This window comes from Plectropomus leopardus, chromosome 14 (assembly GCF_008729295.1).
Source record: "Plectropomus leopardus isolate mb chromosome 14, YSFRI_Pleo_2.0, whole genome shotgun sequence".
NCBI classification, from domain to species: domain Eukaryota; kingdom Metazoa; phylum Chordata; class Actinopteri; order Perciformes; family Serranidae; genus Plectropomus; species Plectropomus leopardus.
Genome location: NC_056476.1, coordinates 22,381,065 through 22,402,729, shown reverse-complemented (window position 1 = coordinate 22,402,729; position 21,665 = coordinate 22,381,065). Strand labels below are relative to the sequence as shown.

Below are 21,665 nucleotides of genomic sequence, written 5' to 3'. Positions count from 1 at the left end.
GCTTCTGCAGCAGCAGCCAAGGTTAATCCTGTTTGTAGAAGCGCTGGTAGTAAAAGGGGCTCTTGTAGTGAAGAGGGACAGTTTAGAGATGAGGTGGAGGGTGCCTCTAGGTGCTTGACCCCCTCCTCTCTTCGCCCCACATCTGCCCATTAACCTGGGCCAATCAGCTTGACCTTGGCGAGGAGAGGAGCTCAGGAGTAGCTCACAGCGCCATTGACTCCCAGCAGTCATATAATTGGCCTGTTAAGAGGAAGGGATTGAGTGTGTGTGCGGGGGGGGCTTGGTTGTGCCGGGGTGCCCGTGCAAGCAGACTAAAAAAGCAGATGTGGTCATTATTTTATTTTGTTGAAAGGCATAGCGCCTCACATCCTCATACCACTCACACACTCATCACAGTGCTACTTTATATCATGCAATTATTGTCCATCCATGTAATTACATTTAGGGGTTAAGTTGCCTGTTTAGGTGATGAACTAAAAAGGAAAAAGTGTTACATTTGAAAAGTCATTGGGGGCAAACATAGGCGCAACATGCCTTTAAATGACTTGCATACAGCCTGTTGTTGCCAGTCATTACTCTGGCTACCATAGGGGGTAATGAAAGCAGACTGGTGTCACATGACCATGTTTAAATCAACAAGGGATCACAGTGACATCTCCACGCATTGGTATGGAGAAATGGATTGGACTGCATATGGATGGAAGTGTTACTCATTATGGAAAAGGAGATAAGAGGCAGAAAAATGGCAGAGAGGCTGTGAAATATAAAAAGGGTATATATGGTGACAAGGGATTGGCTGAGACACTAAAAGAAGGGATAAAACTATGGAGAAAGGAGGAGATGTAAGGGAGGAAGGGGGGGTGAAAAAAAGGAAGAAAGAGGGATAAAGCCGAGCAGGTGTTGATTGGAGAGAGGCCGGGCGGTGAGTGCCAGCAGTACCTGTTGTCACAGTAAGGGCTGAGGTGTGAAGCTCGTCTCAGCAGAGGCCCTCTGAGGTGTGAGGTGATTATGGGAAAACGGGGAGGAAGACAGAGACATTTAGACGGCGAGACTCGGCAAAAAAGAAAGATAGAGACAGAGAGAGTGAATGTGGCAATAAAGCTGGCTGCTGGAATAATGGCAGGGTGGGAAGGAACAACAGATTGAGCTGGATAAAGTGAGAGCGTGTGTGACAGAAACTAGCCAGTGGGGTGACTGTATGGTGTTTGTGTGTTTGTGTGTGTGTGTGTGTGTGTGTGTGTGTGTGTGTGTCCCAATCCCATTTTATACAGCAGCTACTCAAACCTTGGTGTCTCATTAAACAGCTTTTTGCTGTAGACACAGCAGCAGGACAGAAAAACGTCTGAATGTGTCACAGATGCATTATGATGAGTGGAGGTGTTTGTGTGTCCATTTTCCCGGTGTGCATAGACATACACAAGATCAGATGCTCTGGAGGAATAGCTGGTTCCACAAGAGTTTTAACAAGTAGCCTAATTAGGAGCGGGGCCAGGAAGCTGGAGCACCGAAGCCCCAAAGGAGTCGGGTCAAACAGTAAGCCCAGGTTAATGACACCTCCTGAGGGGTGAGTTTCCCCACAGCAAGAGCTTTCTAAGCTCCAACCTCCACACCTCTCTACCGTCCATCTGGCATTCAGACAGCGGGATGGGAAGTTATGGCTGTGACATCACTCCTAACCTGTGACATCATCACTGCCCATCAGTGATTTCACACAGGTTTGCCACAGCGGCAGACAAAATCTGATGTCTGCTGGCTGGCATGAGCAGGTTATTTATGAGCTGACTGGAGGAAGTAGTCACCCATTTTCTCAAGTCCTTGGCAGCCCACCATTCCTCTGGGGGACACTAAAAATCGATTTCTGCTCCACGACAAATCACAAGACCAGCACCTACACCAAAGTCAATGTTGACCCCTAAACTATGTTCGGACAGATTGTTGGGGCTTCACAGAATATAAATGATAAAGCAACAAGTCATCCTCACACCGTGGAGAGACAGGATAGCTGCAAAAATACCTGGTGACATCATCAGTTGTAGCGTGGTTTGTTCAACACAACATGACTGCCATCAAAGCCTACTGGGCTTGTGTATTCAGACGAGCTGAGTCTGTAACCAATCTCCTTTTCAAAGGACTCTGGTCTCCATTGATGAGTCCTAACACAGCGGCCTTAGATGTGAAACACAATGGATCGACATGATTAATCAAACACAGGCCCATTATAGCCAGACAGTCACACAGGCCTCCACCGTGCATTAACAGAAAGTCATAATAAGATGAGCAACGGCTCATAGGGATGAAGATTAACAGATACAGTTCTGTGACTGGCTGGGGGAGAGTTCTCTCTGAAGGTCTCCTTTGTCAGTGACGATGGCCAGAGTGACATGAATGCCTCAGCCATCTGGAAACGTTATTAGGTCAGGACAAAGGTGTGCATCTTTATGAGTTATCTGAGGTGAATGTGCGTTGTATTTTTTTTTCCTTCTTCAGTTCCTGATATTTGAATTGTTTAGACGGGGGACAACAGCATCTATCTGATCTCAATTTGAACTTTTAATAAAAAGTCAAAGATGAAACAGGAAGGGCACACCGGACCTAGACTTTGAAATCCGTCTGATTACTTAGGACGCATTTAGCCTTTTCTTTTGTCCAACTTTTCATGATGAAATTTATGGCGTGATAATCAACATCAGGCTACAAACTCTGCCCACCTGTAACCACCTCAAAGCATGGTGGCAAAGCACTCTCATGTTCTATAATCTCTTTGACACATCTAGACAACCAGTCTGACACTTAAATTGCATGAGGAGTGTGCCAACCCCAGGTCATGCCAAATGGCTCTGATTTTACCCCTATGATAACACTGTTCAGACAAGCACTGATGAAATATTAAAACAAAATGAACGAGGGGCTTTTGCAATTTTAATGATGCTTGTGGCATGCGCCGCAGCATAACTGCGATGCCTTAACGGCAAGCACCTCCGTCTGCTTCCCCCGCGCTAAGACGTGCTGCACATGAAGTCTCTTGTTCCTCCACTGCCCCCTCTGCGAAAGGTTCAACGGGCCAATTAGGCTGCTTGGCCTTATGCAAAATGCCAGGCATTTAGTGGGAATGATAATGATTAGCGCTGGGTTACATATGATCACAGCTGTGGTGAATGCACCGGGCAGAGAGGGTTAGTTACTTGGGGCAAGAGTGACTTCTGTGCTCTCATATTTGCATTCGGAACATATTTCAATCCATGCCATTGTGATTATAATGAGGTATGAACCCCTGCCTAAATTTACCAAATGAAGACACCGGTCAGGACTAGTTGTTTATATAATTTGGTCAAAATGATTTTGTTTTTTTGCTTTTGTTGCAAAGCAATCATATTTTGTGAAGTTTTCTTTACAGTCAGCCCAAAAATAAGGCCCCTCCCATTTCATATTTTTAACCCTATCCAGCGCTTACAAGTTCCACCTTGGTTAAAAAAAACCTTCCTCTATGAAATGGGACAACCACTCAAGACTCTTGCTGCTTTTACACTGTCTAAGGTGAAAACAATGCACTGTTACGCTGCCTCGCTGTTCTGTATTTAACGTACAATTGTGGAAAGGGGGGACACAGTTGTTTCGCCTCTTAGCTGGGAACAGAGGCAGTAACCGCCCTGAAACGAGATTTGAGTAAAATGTAAAGCTGAAAAAGCGTGTGACCCACCGTGGAAATTTTAAAAAGCAGCTGAGCAGAGGACAAGATCATCCGCCATATAACAAGACCAGTAAATGATTACTATTGACAAGTTAATGCCATTGTTATTGTTTAGAAAGTGCTGCTGTGTTGTGTTACACATCACGCCCGTCACGCTTCTTTTGATTCTGGAAAGCCACAATCCAGTGTTTAATCAAAACTGGAGAGAAATAATGCCCAGGAATGAGTCTTAATACCCAGAAATGAGTTAGCATTCTAGCAACTCCAATTTCCTTGTCTAAAAGTCAATGGGTTTTTGAATGGGTTTTTGGTCAGAAGCCTGAAATCAGGTCTGTGTTTAACACGTGCTTTTACATTATGTTCAATGACATAAATACATGTCAGTGAATACACCACTCGCAAACTTTGAAGCTTTTGAGTGTGTCTTAAAAAAGGCGGTTACCAACAAGTGGCTCTATGAGACTACAGAACGTCATCAAGCTGAATACGGCTTTACAGCCTCGTAGCGGTGACGTCGCAACTGTCGTAATCATTTTAGCCTAGCGTTAGCTTTTTCTTGTGGCTTTTGCATTTAGACTTTAAAATCCTGAAAGTGTTGTTCAATTTTGTAAATTATCTTGCTGAAAAAAATGTGTAAATATCATAAACATTTGTTTACCATGGAGATTGTTTTCCGCAATGACCCAAAATCCAATGGAAAAATCCTGTGGGATTTTTGCTGAGGGAACCAGGATGTTCCGCTTCGGCCTACAGAAAAGCAGCATTGCTGGCATACTATATTACACCAAGATAATATGATGGTTATCAGAACTTTTAAATATTTATTACAGAAGAAAATACATTAGTGGGTTTCTTTTGTTGCTTGTACAGCTATAACTTGCAGATGACTTCTCAAAGCACTTGGTTTAAAAAGTGCCTCTGAACATGTAGCCTTGGCATTTGGCCCTACCCCTCCATCCCAACAAGAGTCAAGACACCCTGTTCCTAGATGTGAACACACTAAACGGGGGTGAGGGCTAAATGAAAGGGGCAAGGTGTGTCTTGGGATTGGGCCTAAGTCTGTGTTAGTTACTGTCAGGCCAAAAAGCTGTACTTATATGTAGGTCTAACATCCCTCCCAGCCTAAAAGTAAGTCTCTGGTGTAAGTCTGAAATGAATGCGCTGGGTGGGTAAGGGACTGGGTGACAGCCAGGAAAAGGGGCCCAGCCTTCTACCTATGGTAATGGATGAGGATGATGGCAAAAGGGAGGTGTATTTATGCATACACACATAAGCATGCACATGGAGACAAACCCACACACAAAAACCTTGGGCAAAAAAGAAAATGGACTTCTGCGTTGGCAACAGCCTTTTCCTAATCCTCGCCCCTGGGCTATATTGTGCAGTCAAGCAGGCTATTACATGGCAACAATTAGGGGGGCTGGAGCCCAACACCTGGTCGTCTCCTATTCTGGCCCTTCAGTGGCAGCTGACTGTACAGTCTCACAGCCAGGTGGCCCTCCTTCAATGACATTAGCTAGTCACTCCAGGGTTAATCAGGAGCCTGCCATCATCCAGTGGGCATGCATAGAGCCCCATTCAGACTGGAAGCTTTTATAGGGGGGAAAGGGATGATGGAGACAATGTTGTTATAAAAACTTGTTCAACTGAAGATCTCAGAGAGCTCAGATAATCAAAATGAACTTGGGAAAGGGAGGGGGCTAGGGCCTCTTGGATTCGTGGCCCAAGTTGAGCGCACTGCCTTGATTGGCTCAAGCCGAGCTTGCGGCACGTCAACTGTGCATCCTGCAGATTATAATGGACCTTTTCATGGGTGGACAAAAACAGATGGAGGAGCGGGAAGTGCTATACATCTACACAGACGGGTGACGATGTGGGGGGAGGGAAACTGGATTTCGTCAAAGTCGGCAGATACAAAAACAAGTGGGTGTAGCTCAAGCGGCCCCAGCTATATCTGCCTGCACAAAGCCCCATTCCGAAGCCCCCTGGCTTGGAGATCTGAGGGTAAATAACACTCATTAGAATAACAAAAGCTATAGATTTGTACCCAAATCAGCTAGAGTCTCATCAATAGTAATTAGAGGCTATACATAACTAATGAAGATGTGTACACTACATTAAACAAAGGTACTGAGAGCTGTTGTGTATCTAAACATAGAGTGTTGGATAAGTGGACGTCTGCAGCACAAAGCTTTTCTTACATTTCATTTCCATTACAATCATGTGTAGTATCAATCCTAATTCTAATTTTATACTGTATGACAAAGATGCATATACTTGTTACGATAAGCTGTGCCTGCAACCAATAATACTTTCTCTTTGTTCAGCATCAAACTCAACATTATTACAGCCTGTTGCCGTGGAAAACACACACACACACACAGGAAGATTTGGCCAATATTTCTCAGTGCTCCTCTTTCAGCCACATCCACCACTTGACAATAAAACACAGACTATCAGTATTAACACATCAAAGGCTGCTTTCCGTAAGAAGAGGCAGACAATGCACAGCGATGCATACTTAAATGTTTTGTTTTTTTGTTATTGCTTTGTTTGCCGTGCCTTGTCTGTCAATGCAGAAAATTCCATTTAGTGCAAAAATGCAAATGCTGCAAGGCACAAGGACATCCTCCAAAAGAGAACAATGGCCACAGGCCAGCAGAGGAGCAGGCACTGCCTTTGAACCATTTAAAGAGGCATTAATGTGCAACTTATAAATAATCAACTAATTCCTTCTTAAAACAGCAAATTAAGTCTGTGACATTAAAAGCAATGCAGGCTTATGCAAAAAGAAAAAGAGCAGTCCAAGGCTCTGAACAAAAAAAAGAGAAGAATTAAAAATGTAATGGCCATTTAGGGACAAAGAAACCCAATAATGTCAAAGGTGTCCTCACAAGAGTCCCTAAAAACCTAAGGCCACATCAGAGACCAAGAGATTCCAGCGGAGAACGATGAGTGACATTTCAGTGACATTTCCCAGCAGCATTCAATGCAGGGCTGTCTCAAGACGGCGTCAGAAATATCTATGGATATGCTTGCATGTGACACAGGCGTTAAGGGATGCGGGTTCTTTCAGGGGACGCCTGAGCTCTGGGGCTGGTGATGACGAGCCTGGACCCTGGGAGATTGAATGGTAATCACTGGAGCACAGATAATGGATGATTGAAGGCTCTTTCTACGCCGCTGTTGGATTTCAATATCAGAGAGGCCCTAGAATTGGGATTCTTATCAGGGGCGGTGTGTCAAACAAAGGAGAGCTGAGCGTGAAATATGGGGTCCAACTCAGGCACACGACCATGGCGATTAGCACAAGGATAAAAAAGGCCGCACAAACAAAAGAGGGCAGCTTTAGCTGGACAAAGGGCTGTCCACTGCCTTGTAACAAGAGACACGGAAGGAAGAGGGGACATAAAGGAAGGGAGAGAGTACTTGGTAGTAAAAAAGAGGACAGGACAAGAGTTGTGCTGAGATGGCTGAAAGATGAATAGTGACAGACCCAACTGTTAAAGAGTGTTCCAGATTCCCTGCTTCTGAAGGGGAATAATGGACCAGCAGGAATGAAATGCAATACACCCCGCCTCAAAGCCATTCAAACACATCCAAACAAACACACATTATCATACACGTACACACTCCTGCACACAAACGCACACGGTGGCACGAGGCTTCACATCTCTGCCAAGCCCATCACAAAAAAACAAAACAAAAAAAACAACAAAATTATTCCCATTTATCCCCGGATTCCAAGCGCTACAGCTTGCCAGGAAAGCTCATTAACCCTCCCTTCAAGAACCCTGAGACAAAAGAGGGGAAAACAAAACATAACTAATCAATGAGAACGCACCCATTGAGGGGGGGGGGGCAAGAACACGCATCCATTTGGATAACCTGAGAGGGCTAACAGCTTTTGCTTTAGTGTTGCGCTGGCTGGCAACGGGGCGGAGAAAGAAAGTTCATTAATTAAACAAGGCTAGGGGGAACAGATGGAATGGCTAGCTGGATGCTTATCACTTAAAGCAGACAGACAGGTTTTTACACCCGTGCACCGCCACACATCAATCACAATGAACATGTCTTCGTAAGGGCAATGCAGTCGGTACTTGTCCGGCGGTGATACTTGGGGTCATAGCATTCTGGCTGATGCACTGACACCACTGACCTATTAGCAAGAACGTCATGAAAGCAATTTCATTTATTTCTTTTGTGTATTTTTAGTGAGGACATTTGTAGTTTCTTGGACAGCACTTCCAAGGGTATGCTCCTGATCAGTGTTAACAGCCAAACCCACAGACAGCCATTCCTTTACATATTAGCAGCCAATTTGGGATGATTACTCGCTGTTAGGCCTACATGTTCAAGTGTATGCAAGATATAATAAATGCAATGAAAGTCATGCTATCCTCTCTGCCTCTTCAATCTATGGGGATTTACTCTTTTGAGCCTTGGTTTGGGAGAAATAGGAGATTTTTCTTCAGCCAGTAGTTCAAAAAAAGGCACATCGTAGCCAATATGTTGGTAAAATTGTTGTAAAAAATGTTATTGACAACACTGATGTATTACAGCTATCAATTAGTCATTAAACACATACACTTTACAAATAATACCCTACTGACCAAACATGGCATCACGCTAACAACAACAATAAGTTCTGGATAGACAACTTGCGATTGATTTTAACAGTGGAGACACGTAAAATCGAAAAATTTTATCCACCTAAAACTAAATCAATATCATTTAAAGTGTTTGCTGTATATAGAATATTTTCTCCACATAACCTTACACCTTAAACCAATCCAGGAAGCAACGGACCAGTCACTCCCATTTTTTGCTCAGAAAAATTACCGTTTTTGTCAGTGCAGTCTGGTGACTTTGAGAGAACTGCTTTCTGCCAACACACTAAAGCTGTGAAAATAATCTATATATAGTGTACACTTAACTTGATATTACATTTTTTTTAGGTGGACCTTTTTTAGGTGGCTAAAAATTAACCACTTGAGGCAGCATTTGCTTAATGCTGTCCATTTCATGTATGTAACTCAAGAATTTTTCTTCCTGGAAGTTATTTTAAACAATCATTGTGATACGGTCCATTGTGTGTATTTAGAGTAGTGAATGTGTTGCCATGCTTTTTGTACTTTATTTTAAAAATCTAAATTAGTGTCATTCGAGAAAGATGCTCAACCACTTGTAAATTATTTTAACTGATGACATGTTTTTAATTTACACTTTTAATGCCTGGACTTTAGAAACGTGCACATAAGGACCTAAACTTGAATTTTCTATGCACTTTGAGGACGTATACTTTTGTTTACATGTAAACAATGAAACTTAAGAGATGTGTACATTGAGTTTTTTTTAGTAAACATTCTTCCAGAATCTGCACAAGTAAACAAGTTACAGATTCAAATTCAGGAAATACTGATACGCCGTAAAATTAATATAGACTGTTGTCAAAAATACATAAAATCATTTACACAATTGTGATGGACTTGTTTATGTTTTTCTACCTGACACCCAAAGCCTGAGCTGGGGATGGGACAGAGAAGGCGACCCTGCGCAGAACTGGCAGTCTTGCTGGCTTTCACTTTGCCGCTCACAAACACACAGATGTCAGACATGAATGCATAACAGACGGAGAGAGGAGGGGAGGGGCGTGAGGGTGGGGGTTCAAGTTTAAAAATACACAGAACATGACATTTTTAGGGTTGCATTAGGCTATGCAGTTTCTACTAGTGCTAGCTGAAAACTTAGTATTTAATGTTCTGCATAAAAACTGGGTTATTCTGGCAGCTGAATGCTCCCTGTCACCATAAAATGGTTCATCAATAGTATATAATCAAGGGTAGGGAAATAAAAAAGAAATCAAAATGTGGAAAAAGTTGAATTAACCCAGCTGGACTCAAACTACACTTGAGGGGAGCACTTCTATTATTTTGGCAAATAAAAGACTTTCCTTGTTTGTCACAAGGGCTGCAGTTAGACACATTTGGGACACATGGTGCTCACAAACGCATTAACACACCCGAACACACAGAGCATGATGGCTTCATGATACCAGAGGCACTACAAAATAAAGACAGCTTCCATAGACATGTAAACACAAACACAAATGCACCAACAGGCACAACAGTTTGACACCAGCAGTGTGTGTACGCTACCCCAGGCGGGGCTCTGGGTCCCTGCTGTTGGCCGTCTGGTTCCACGCCTGCTCTACCTGTGTTTAAAAGGGGCGGCCCCCATGAAGCTCAGACCTCAGTGTGCAGGCTGGGCTGGGCTGGGCCCCCAGGGCTTTCAGGGTGTGGGTGCCATGCAGCGGACGCCTTTTGTTACAGGCTGGGTGGCAAGAGGAGGAGGAACTAATGTTGGGGGGGTGGGGGGGACGGAGGAAAAAAAAATGAGTAATGCTATGAGTCATTCTGCATTAGCAGCAGGGGAGGGAGACAGGGAGAGGGGGGGCGTGGATGAGGAGGGGGCGAAGGGAGAGAATACTTTTGCATGTTGTATGAAGCTAGACGCCATATGCCATCCGAGCTGGGCTGCCTCCTGAGTCAGGGCTCTTGGTTTGACAGGCCTGTGCTTGCCCCCTCCTCACCCCAAAGCTACCTCCTTTTCCCCTAACTAACACCCTCCTCCCTCTAGGCCTTCCTAGGCTCCAGCAATGGGCTTGGCAATTGCTTTGGTTGTGCATGGACTGCGTTCTGTGTATTTGTGTGTGTGTGTGTGTGTGGGGGGGGGGGGGTGGGGGGGGGGGGGGGGTACTCAGTGATCTGAACACATCGGACATTGTCGTGAGTCCCGGCAGGAACAGCTGGTCAGCTGGAGAGAAGAGTGGGAGGGGGGGTAGTAGGGATAAGGAGGGGGGAAGAGATGGGAGGCAGTGCGCTACACTGATAATGGGATTAGGTTAAAACATTCAGTGGGGGAGAGACCCCTCCTCTTAGTGTAGCCCCCCAAATACTGCGTAAACTCTCAACCCCTCTATCAAAGCCAATGCCAGGCCTCCGCCCAAACCACCATGGCCAACGCCAAGCAGGGACACTTCAACTTAAAAATGGCCCCTAACACAACCCCCAACCACACCTGACAACAGCCAACTGGCTCCAAATAAAAGGCTTGCATCCACCTCTAGACATTTAATAAACACTGCAAGTCTTCCTTTAAGAATCTGTGCATTACGAATTACTGGGGGCATTTTTAAAAGAGCTTTTAGTGGGTCAGTCCTGTTTTCCATAAACAGGAAGTTGCTAGTTACACTCATATCAGCTCAGAACATTACATGCAACCAGCATATAATGACTAGCTCGGCGTCTCACTGTGCCCAGTCAAGCACTGTGTTCCACTGTGATATAGACCGCTGAGTATTATCTATGAGACTGCTGACAGTTATGGCACAACAGCTGGCAAATTAGACCTATCAACGATGCTAAATAATTCATGTGAGACAACACTAACATGGCAGATCCTATTCATGACATCCCATCATGCATACAGGCCCACTTTCATCTTCGCTAGGTGAGGAATCTTACAGTATACAAAAGAACGCACCGCCGTCGGACAAAGACGCAGTGAGAGTGGGACAATAACTAGCTCAGAAGGGGTGTGAGAATATGTCATTGCCAATGCAGTGACTCTAATAATTGTGATGGCGTCCAGGGGCGGTTGCAGCAACAGCACACAAAGGAGTGCATGCAGGATATCATATCCATTATGTTTTCAGTATACATCCATTGAAATAATTTACATCTCGTTTTGGCATTCAGGGGAGCTGGGGGACTGGAGATATGCTCACATGAGCCTGTGAGGGAACATGACAGACTTCAGCTTTCCGGGTTCCACTGAAAGGATCAAGCCTCCCCTCTCCTCTTTCTGCACACAGATACACACACAAACACACACCACCTAAAAGCCTGGCTCGCATGACTGGCGATGGGCAGAAACAGATTATGGTTATTGATCGCTGCCTGGAGATGGATCTGTGTGTGTGCGTGTGTATGTGTTTACGTGTGTGTAGAGTAGAGGATGGGGACTAAGGGCAGTGTGCAAAAAAACTATTGATTCTGTCCAGTGGAGAGGCTATGTCTCTGAATCAAGGTCAGTTCCGCACTGTCTCACCTATTAGAAACTTGCTGTCTCCCCTAACACACACACACACACACACACACACACACACACACACACACACACACACACGTGCAGACAGTTTTTACCCTCAACAATGCCTTCCCATCACAAAGAGTGACGGACGGCACATCAAACTCAAGTGCTTGTTGAAGAGAGAAATGAATCTCAGCCGCTGGATGAAGACATTATTCTACAGTGACAGTATGAAGGCTCTTCATCATACAGGAAATGGCAGCAGACAGCGAAGCCATTCAGTGACAGGCTGGATTCAGGTGACGCAAACAAACTCATTGTGTCTTTCAAGCCAATATGTCACACACAGAGTGCAAGTACCATTAATAAAGGCACAAAATTTACTTATTATACTCTGCTGCTCTTGAACCGAGAATGGTGGTTTCATACAAAGTTGTTTTAGAATAATTGAGACCACATTTTGTGGTCTCAATTATTCAAAATGCTGCTGTGGAGGGCGTACTAGTTGAAGACAATACACTTAGAACACACAAAGCCAGACCAGCTGCATTTTCCATCAGGCGTATAAATAATAGATGATACATTATGAGTTGTCTGTGAGAGGCTTGTGATATTATGTCTATGAGGCCATGCTCGTGTCTTGACAGTAGAAATGGACAAATTCTGACTGACAATGAAGAGCTGGACCCTGTGCAAGAAAACACAGATTTCACAAACCCCACACAGTTCAGAGATGGAGAGGAGGGAGACAAAGGATGCGATGAGGAGAAAGAAAGATAGACAGCAAGCGGGGGGAGTATCTATCTGAAAAACACTCTTGTAGCCTATCTGTGTATTTTTTGAAAATGTTGCTGGTGGTCATTTTTCAATATCAAATCCTATTAGCCTGAGAGATCCTGTGAGTGTTGCGGCAGACTGCTGGAGTCCTCTCGAGCCTTGTGACAGAGTGAGAGAGGGGGCCGCAGCGCCATACTGGCCTTTTATCAGGACACACGGGGGTCATATAGCTTCTCTTTGAAGAAATATTCAACTAATTACCTTGGAGAGTGGCCTCACAGGCAGAGAGCAGACTGAGGATTGTCAAGGCATTGTGAAGGGGTAAACTAAGGCTGAGGATTTTTCATCTGGCACAAAAAACACACATCCAAGGGAAAAAAAGGGGTTGGGTCATTGTTCCAACCTGTGAAAGATAAAGATCCGCATAACCCGAGAAGATGGAAGAATGACGACTGGAGAGGGGAAAGTGCAAAAGGCTGCTATAATAAAAGCATGAAAAGAGTAACTCTGCCTGCTGCTCAAGACTTTATGATTCATGCCAGTGCTGAACATTCTTTTATAACCAAAGAACTTGGTTATCACATGGCATACACTACACGTAACATTCTGGGTATTCATTACTGCAGTGGTTCCCAAATGGTGGGTCCATTCTGAATTGGCCACGAGTGACTCCTGAGCATGTCAAGTTTGTAAAAAAAACAGGGCTGTGCCTTTCTCAGAATTATGCCAGTTGAATCAGATATGGCCGTTCAATACGAATAATTAACAGTTCTCGTTTTTTTTTCTATATTCAGTTTTTAAGTTTGATCGGGCTTGTCGTTTTAAGTTGCTGTGAGCTGTAAATTCACCAACTCTAGGCAAAAGAGAGAAGATGGAAGCACAGAGCGGCACAGTGCAAAGTCTCCTCCTCTGTGCCGATAAATCCTTAACTAAAGAGTAACGACACAGTCAAGAGCACTCACTCCGCAGCAAAGTCTGGGGACCAAAATGTCCCTAGAAGTAGGCTACACTGCACAGCTGACAAGCAAAAAAAAAAACAACAAAACAAAGACTGCCAAACTTGTAGCAATCTCAGTTAACTGAGTGGTCTCCGGCTGATGACTCCACTTTGCACCACCCCCACTTTAAGGCACTAGTAAAAAACACACTTTATTTGGAATTTCTGGTACTGGGCTTTCATTTTGAAGGACTTTTTCCTCCTGTTCAGCGATGTTTTTGTTGCCCCTTTCTTGGTATTGTTTGGCCTATAAACATGCTGTTTCTTTGCAGAGTTTTATGTCACTGACCTTGAAGCAATACATGTACTTTTTTGTTTGCAAAGCAGGTTATTTACTGAAGTTTAAAGTAATAGCACTTTAATCTTACAATGCGTTTCTTTTTCATTGTGTTCTAAGCTGACGTGTTGTATAAATTTGGTGAAATAAAATTGAATATGTGGTAATTTATTTTATTTGTGAACTTTCAACTAATGACTGTGGACAAAATCTGGAATCTTGTGGCTCGACCAGTTGGCAACCACTGCATTAGTCTACACATCGCCTCTGTCCTCACAAGCTCTCGAGCTCAGCAGACAAACAGCAGAAAAAACAGACATGCAGATACTGATGCTGGCAGTGTGCTTTCCCTGGCACATTCATTCATCTCCTCTCTTGGAGTGCGTGAGGCCTGGCAGCCCATCAGTGCCAGAACTCCAGAGGCAGTGCTTATCTCCTCTCATAGATCATGCTTTTGTGCTGTCTGCTTCTCTGCTAAGGAATGCCAGGTAAGGCTTTTGTGGCCCAGCACAGGCTCGGTACTGTCCCGCCCACCCACCCCCCACACCCCCTGAGGCTCACAGAGGCAGGCAGGCCTGTGGCTGGCCCCCCTCTGGCACTGAGAGTCACACTGGGCTAATTCACTTGGCGTCGGGTAACAGACATCTGTCACTCAGGATTCCCCCGGGGACACACAGACAAGGCCTGATATAGGGGTGGGGGGGCCAGAGGATGTGATGCACTGTGAAACGCATACAAGCAGACACATACTTACACACACCCAACTGTAAACAACACACACAGGGTGTGTTGTAGGATAATTAAAAGCCAAAAGCCTTTCTTCGTAAATAATACAAGGCTTCATGATCATTCAGAAACAAAAACAACTTTTTAAAATATGTCAATGTCTTCAAAAGAATAGAAACTAGTCTTTCATCCAAATGAAACCTCCTCGGGGGAGGTTTCTATAGCAACCGCCAGAGGGGCAGCGTGGTTCTGGTGAGGCGGTGCCGTACATGCTGTCCGAGGAGGAGCGGGGCGTTGAGGGAGATCAGGTTTCCCCCTCCAGGGGCCATCCCGACTCTGCCCCCCATCTCACCCCCCAACTCTGTGCTGCTGGCATTCACATGCTAATTCATCTCCATTGGTGATTACACTCCCTTTAAACCAACTGACAACTACAGCTGGAGTCAGGCTCTTAACGGCACACTGTTGGATGGATGGGTGGAGGGATGAGAGCGAGTATTGCATGTGTGTGTGTGCTTGTGTCTGTGTGCACTTGTATGCATTAGTTGAGGGTGCTCTTATTTTGGCTCTCCTTGTGCTCCATAAAACGGTAGTGATAGATGATGACACATTATCTGCGCTCCTGCCCAAAACAGCCCCACACAACCTCCCATGCTGCTCCAGGCTGTGAAACAGCCCTGGCCTAATAGCTGTATGTAAATCAGCCAGCCCATAAAGATCAGTGTCAGCACTCAGCTGTGTACGTTGGCTGACGTGACAAGCACGCCACATGTCTCAATGAATTTACCCAAATGGGACACTGGTAGTGCTGGAAATTTAAGCTCTGTGGTGTTATACAACTAATGAAATCATCATAAAAACTACAGTTTAATGTATGCTCATAACCCTAATGGCTTCAGCTGTATGGGTAATCAGTGTTAGATATTTTTTTCTAGAAAATTGTTGAATTCCTTGGATGAGCCATCATATGGGATAGTGCACATTAAGTGAAGCAGAAGGCATGAGGAGTAAAGGATACAAGCTCTGGTAGAGAGTCAGCCGGGATTTGACAGCTCTGCTGGCATTGATACAGGTGGCCCGCACCAAGCTCGGCAGCAGCGTCCCAGTGATGATGGCGCCATTAAACAGAGGCCCGAAGAAAGGAACCTGGGGAAGTTAAGAGAGAGAAAAAAAAATAACAAGAATGTGAGGCTTCAAAACATCCACACTGATCAAAAGTTAATTTGGTCAGTGTCCTGTCATTGTATGTGAGTGCCCGAAAATTAGAAAGAGCTGATTAGAATCTTTTTGTTCCTCTACTTTTTTTTTTTTAACCGTTTCTCCATCTGTTTAGGGCAAGGGTTCAAGTTGAAATTGGATTTTTACCTAACTTTGCATGACAACCACACATATCTAATGTGAATCAATGTTTGGCAAATGAAATTAAAATGACAATCAATACTAAACAATGCCCTCATATTGAGCTACCGAACAAATACAAAGGGGCAATATGCATTTCAGCGGCAGCGTGTGAGTGTGTGTGGGTACACGCGTCTGTTCATGCATATTGGAAGGGGGCCCTTAATCACTGAAGCTCAATGGTCGTTGACCTGGAAGTTGACGTGAATGTCAAAGTCTCCGAAAGGTCCTGCTGTCTTCAACTTGATAGTTGAAGCCAAGCTGGAATAATAACCAGTCAAATTGTACAATAAATGGATTTTAACCAGAAATGACACAGACCACATTAATGTAATCATATGTTCAAAAACTGTGTGACACTGTGTAAACTAAAAACCTGAGTAGACAGCATCACAGGTTCTGGAAAAGGCGAAGACAGTTAAAAGTTTTAGAATTTTGGAAATATTTGCTGGCTTGCATGGGGTGGGGTTGGGGGGCAGAACGATGGCAGCCTCTGCCTCTGCCTTTCTGTGCTTAAGCTATTAGTACCCTCCACTATGCTGAGGCTGTTTAATGCACTCATTTTGTGAACAGCTGGCAACCACGTATACACGTTATACCACGTTAACAAGTATTTAAACTTTAAGTAATAAGAAAATGTCTGTTAAGTCACTATCCATTGCCAAATGAGGTAATACATTGACAATTGAGCCTATGGCCCACTGATAAAAGTATTGCAGTATTTACACATTTGCAGTAGTATGAACTGAGTGTCGAGTGTGACAATTTGAAGGAAAAAAACGCTGAATTAACTTACTGCTAATGTAAGCCCAACATTTCATACTGCTGCAGCTTCACATTAAAAGATGATTGATTGGTTTTTATTATGAAGCAGTTACAGGAAATCAAAAGTGTTTTTTTAGTGACTTTAGCATTTATTGTTCATCAAAGATGCCACTATAAAACAAGATGACATTCATTTTCAGCATTTTCTGACAGTGGATCAGTTTGAAATGGAACAAGAAGCAGCAGCCACAGTGAGCTGTTAGATGATTAGAGCCACAGGCGACAGACTGCACATCTTCAACTTGTGAGGTAACCAACACGTTTCACTTTACCTTGTCTGCAGATTTGTGCCTTGTGCAGCGTAAAATCAGATCGTGGTTGTTCACAGAATTATGGTAAAAGGCCAAGTTATACATTGACTCTATGCAGAGCCAATGCCGTAGCCTACGCAGGTGGCCAGCGCCGTTGTGAGCATTTACACTTGTGCAGGAATTTCTCTTTGTTTAGAAGAAAAAACAAAGCCCTGACACTAGATTATGCTTCCATAAATATTTAATTCAATTACCAATGAGGTGAGGTTTCTAGCCACATGTTCAGACTTTGTTGCTCTACAATCACACCTATAAAACGGCAGTTGGCAGTGGGTTATCTATGTCAAGTGCTGTAACATTTGACTGATTCAACAAACACATATTAAAACATACACAAAAAGTGGCTTAATAGAGACAAAATTACACAAAACCATAACAACCCACAAGGTTAAAAAAAAAAAAAAATCGTCTTTAGCTGGACATGTTTTCTCTACATATACTGCATGCTAACCTTGATAGCACAAGCCAATGATATTTGCAGTGCACATCAATGCAAAGCCTCAACGCAGAAATATGAAACCAGCTTTAAGCCACCTTTGCTATTACTACAAGCCTCTAAGGTGGCACCAAATCAATCAGGAATGAAACCTCTCCGATTGCCACTTTAAAGCATGCTTGTTTTTGTGTTATTTAGTAAGTATCTAATCTATTAAAAAAAAGTCTGAAAAAAGGTAGGTAAGTAAGTAAAAAGGCTTTGCTAAATTTAGCTATCCAACATGAACAATCCAAACAGTCTCTAACGGGTCTAAACGACAGCAGTTAGCTTTAGTGTAAGCATGCAAACTATGAGTTGGATCATTTTGATTTCAACAAGGATGAAAATACATTGTTACTAATGATCATATCTCTTGGTAATCAGCATAATCTGACTGAAAAATATGTGAGAAGGAAAAACACTGTTATAACTAACACCATATGAAACAAATACACGCCTCTATAGTCATGCATGACAGCTAATTCTTCAAAGGGCTGGTCTGTCTGTGTGGTCAAAACACAGCTAACAATTTAACATTGCATGGACATATGCAGTTTTTGGCAATATGAATACAAGTGGATGAATAAATAACTAAATTGGTCCTATGCTTTCCATGTTTTAGAGTCAGTCATTCCTCCATAGGTTAGAAGGTCAGCTGAGGCTAACGTTATACCTTGTACTGTCCTCATAAAGCTAAACTGAGATTATATTGTTTCCCAGATTGTAGTGCGCATTTCTCCGTCATCTCTGAAAAATTACTCGTTTGAAAGAAAAAATAATTCCTTAACAATGTGGAATACAGAACTGGATTATTATGAGGTTTTTTTTTATCCTGAATGATGTGGATATACCTGAACAACTGAAGGCAGCCATTCTCAGACAAAGATATTTCACTTTCCTCTGGAAGGCCACACATCGAGTGCAGTACTGAAGAGTAGCCAAGATGAAAGCTAGCCGGGAAAGGATAGTAAGCATCTCTGAGAGCACATACCCACAGTGTGGGTAATAATGCACAGCTGGAGTAGGGGAAACTGAGAGCCTTCAGACAGACACCAGAAAAGCAGAAAGGACCTTTAAAACTCATGGCAAAGCCTGAATAGGAAGTAAGGAGAAGGGACGGCTGCCTTTAACTCGTGAACAGAGACAGGAAATTAGCGCAGTGCCGAAATTAGCCTTGGTTACTGTGTCTGGAAACTAAGACGCTTTGTCATTGTTACTATAAAACAGGAGGAGGTAAATTTTAAGAAGGTTAAATCACATACATTAAGAGTAACTTTCAAGTTTCACCGAGTTGATGCGCACTGTATGCATACAGTTGACGATAACTCAGGGCAATATAGAATGTATCATCATCATATGAGACGAGATATTGTCCTAGATTTTAGGTATTGTAATATCATAAGTGTTGTCTTTACTGGTTTTAAAAGCTACAGTAATACCATTGTCTGAACTCACCAGACTGTTCAAGCTGTAGTATTATTATTGTTGGTCTCTGTGCTTTCCCTATTATTATCATTATTATTATTAATTAATTTTTTTAAAAAAAAGTCTTTTTAATTTTACATTAGTTTGGTCATCTGTTGTTTTTAAATGTGCTTCATGAATGAATATTTATTGGATTTTGGACTGGATTATCTTTCATTATCTATTACCTCATCTCTCCATTTGCCATTATATCCACATTACAAATGTTTTTTTGTTTTTTTTTAAATCAGAAATGTCAGTGTGCAAATATTCTGTGAAAGCACCAACAGTCAACCCTGTAATATCGTCTCAATTTTGATATCGAGGTATTTGGTCAAGTTTCTCAGTATCACCTAGCCCTTGTTGACAATAATCTTAAAATTAGCTGACTGCAGTGGTTTACCTGTGGTTTCTTCATGATCTGGATGAAGTACATGTGGTTCTTCATTGGGTAGATGATAATCAGCACGTCTCCAAAGTCGGTTGGGATGATGCCACGTCGGTAGTCCCTGGAGTGCTCTGACCACACTATGTGCACCTCATCATTTCCCAGGTGACGCAGCTGCCAAACAAACAAAATCAGTCTAATCAAGTGCCTGGCGAGTGTAGGTAATTTTCATCCCTACGGTGATGATGACAAGAGCACATATTTAGTGAGATTAGGCATGTCACCGGGTTTTTCCAGCCAGTACCTTTGGCCCACACCTCTAGAAGTGAGGTATAAGAGGTATGTCGAAGGGGATAATAAAAATTATTTACTCTCAAATGCTGTAACTGGCTTTTATCAATGCATACAGAAATATCCTATTTAATGTGTTATTCAGTTGTGATGTAGTGTGTTCTGAAGATAATTGCAGCAGGTGCAGGAGCAAGGTGACTGCTTACAACTAAATCACAAACTTTGTCTGAAAACAATGATTTAAATAGGGGTCTGGGCTCTGGCTTTGACTCTTTTTATAGCTTTTTCATTACAAATTCAAATTGCCAACACAAAATGAACAAAATTGAGCATTTCAAAAGCAAATAATTTAAATCCAATTGACTTTCCCCATCAGGGATTAAATTGCTTCCCATTTCCACTCTATTCACAAACCCAAATGAAACTGGGCTGGACAAGAAGGTAAATGACAGGAAATTGACTGATGCTAGTTTGAAATAGGTAAACAGCTTTTCCCTACCCAGAGTAAAATAAAGAGACACAACCACATTATATTCTCTGACAAGTGTAAATCACTTATTAGCTGGGAACCCAGTGATGTGTTCTGGGGTATCATGGACGCTGAAAAGTGAGCCTCTACTTGGAAGAAAACATCTGCCAATGTACTGTGGGCCTAATGAGCCATTAAGAAACATGCCCTCGCCACCAAAAATGCAATTAGCACATTCTATTATAAGCCCTTAATTATGGTAATAAGGTAATCTTAAACAAATCCACGGCATGCTGATTACTGGAGCTCGCCAGTTCAGTCTGTCTGTCCAAGGATCAGCAGGTACCAACCAGGTCAGTCACTGGGACAATTTCAGAGAAAATGTTGAATATGCATTTGCGGCAGACAATCAACACTGGGATGTTAATTTGGGTTAAGATATTAGCATTTGGATGAGCTTAATCACAAGTTTAATGAGGATGCTTATGCTCCAGTCAATCATCTTCTGCACCGATCTATTCACTCCCTTGTTAATCACATCCAAATGTTTGAGACTTCTTTTATAAAATGTGATTCGAGTCAAAGGCTCTTGTCCAATTAGCCCTCTTTGACCTCCCACCCAGCCAATGGGCTTCACACATGCAGAGACAGCAGACCAGAGGACCCCAGAACACAAGAGGCTCCTTATAAAAACAACCTGCAGCAGCCCAGTTAAGCTGTGGTGCCTGGGGGTGAATGTGATAGCTAAGGCACCCGTCTATTTCCCTCTCTTTCACAGTCACACACATACACACGCACGCGGTCTTCATGGCCTGACCCCAACCCTGCAGGTCGCTTCTATAACCGCATTACTGAAGCCAGCTGCTACTGCTGCAGCCTGCACTGCCCTAAAACCCAAAATTGGATTGAGGAATTCATGGTTTTCCCTCTTTTCTTTTTGGTTTAGCTGTTTTTCTTTTTTTTCTCTTTCCCCTCCTTCGTCTTCAAACAGGCAGTCTGCCCAGCGAGAGCTCGCCCATCCGTCGCTCCCCCACAGTATGCCTCTATGGTTACAGGCAGTAAAGTGGGTGACTGCTGGACTAAAAGTGTTATTTTTAAATTGACAGGGAAACATCCTACTTGGGCACAGACAAAGCCTGTTTCTCAATCCAATTCTTCATACCACTTTCTCTTCTCTTTGCCCTGCCATCTTTTTTCAGACGCATCCATGCATGCGGCCAGCCTGCCAATTTCTGTGCAGCCTCTGGCTGGTGTGGAGATCTGTGCAAGGTGAGTACGAGCAATTACAGAAGTTCCCTGTAAAATGAATGGAAGAAGAGTGGCAGCACACTCCACTCTGGGCATGGCCGCCCCTCCAGCGCCTCACTCTGGCTGACCAAAGTCAGAATCTTTACTCAGGCTAACTAATTTTTGCAGTCACTAAGCAAAGGTTCAGGATGGGTTCGGAAGGAGCAGGGGGCTATTTGTAAAACGGAGAGGGGGAAG

At 43.4% G+C, this 21,665-nt stretch overlaps 1 protein-coding gene across 3 annotated transcripts in view; it reads right to left on the bottom strand.

Moving 5' to 3' along the window:
* The window catches only part of ralgapa2 (Ral GTPase activating protein catalytic subunit alpha 2), a 135,306-nt gene that overhangs the window by 38,021 nt on the left and 75,620 nt on the right, over nucleotides 1-21,665 (bottom strand). For all 3 annotated transcript variants that reach the window (XR_006106507.1, XM_042500410.1, XM_042500411.1), the window contains exons 37-38: nucleotides 19,436-19,594; nucleotides 15,578-15,705 (exon numbers count right to left, since the gene is read on the bottom strand). Coding sequence is in view for 2 of the 3 variants with exons in the window: in XM_042500410.1 (XP_042356344.1) it covers nucleotides 15,578-15,705; nucleotides 19,436-19,594 (287 nt within the window). In the remaining variant the exon portion in view is untranslated. The remainder of the gene's footprint in view (nucleotides 1-15,577; nucleotides 15,706-19,435; nucleotides 19,595-21,665) is intronic.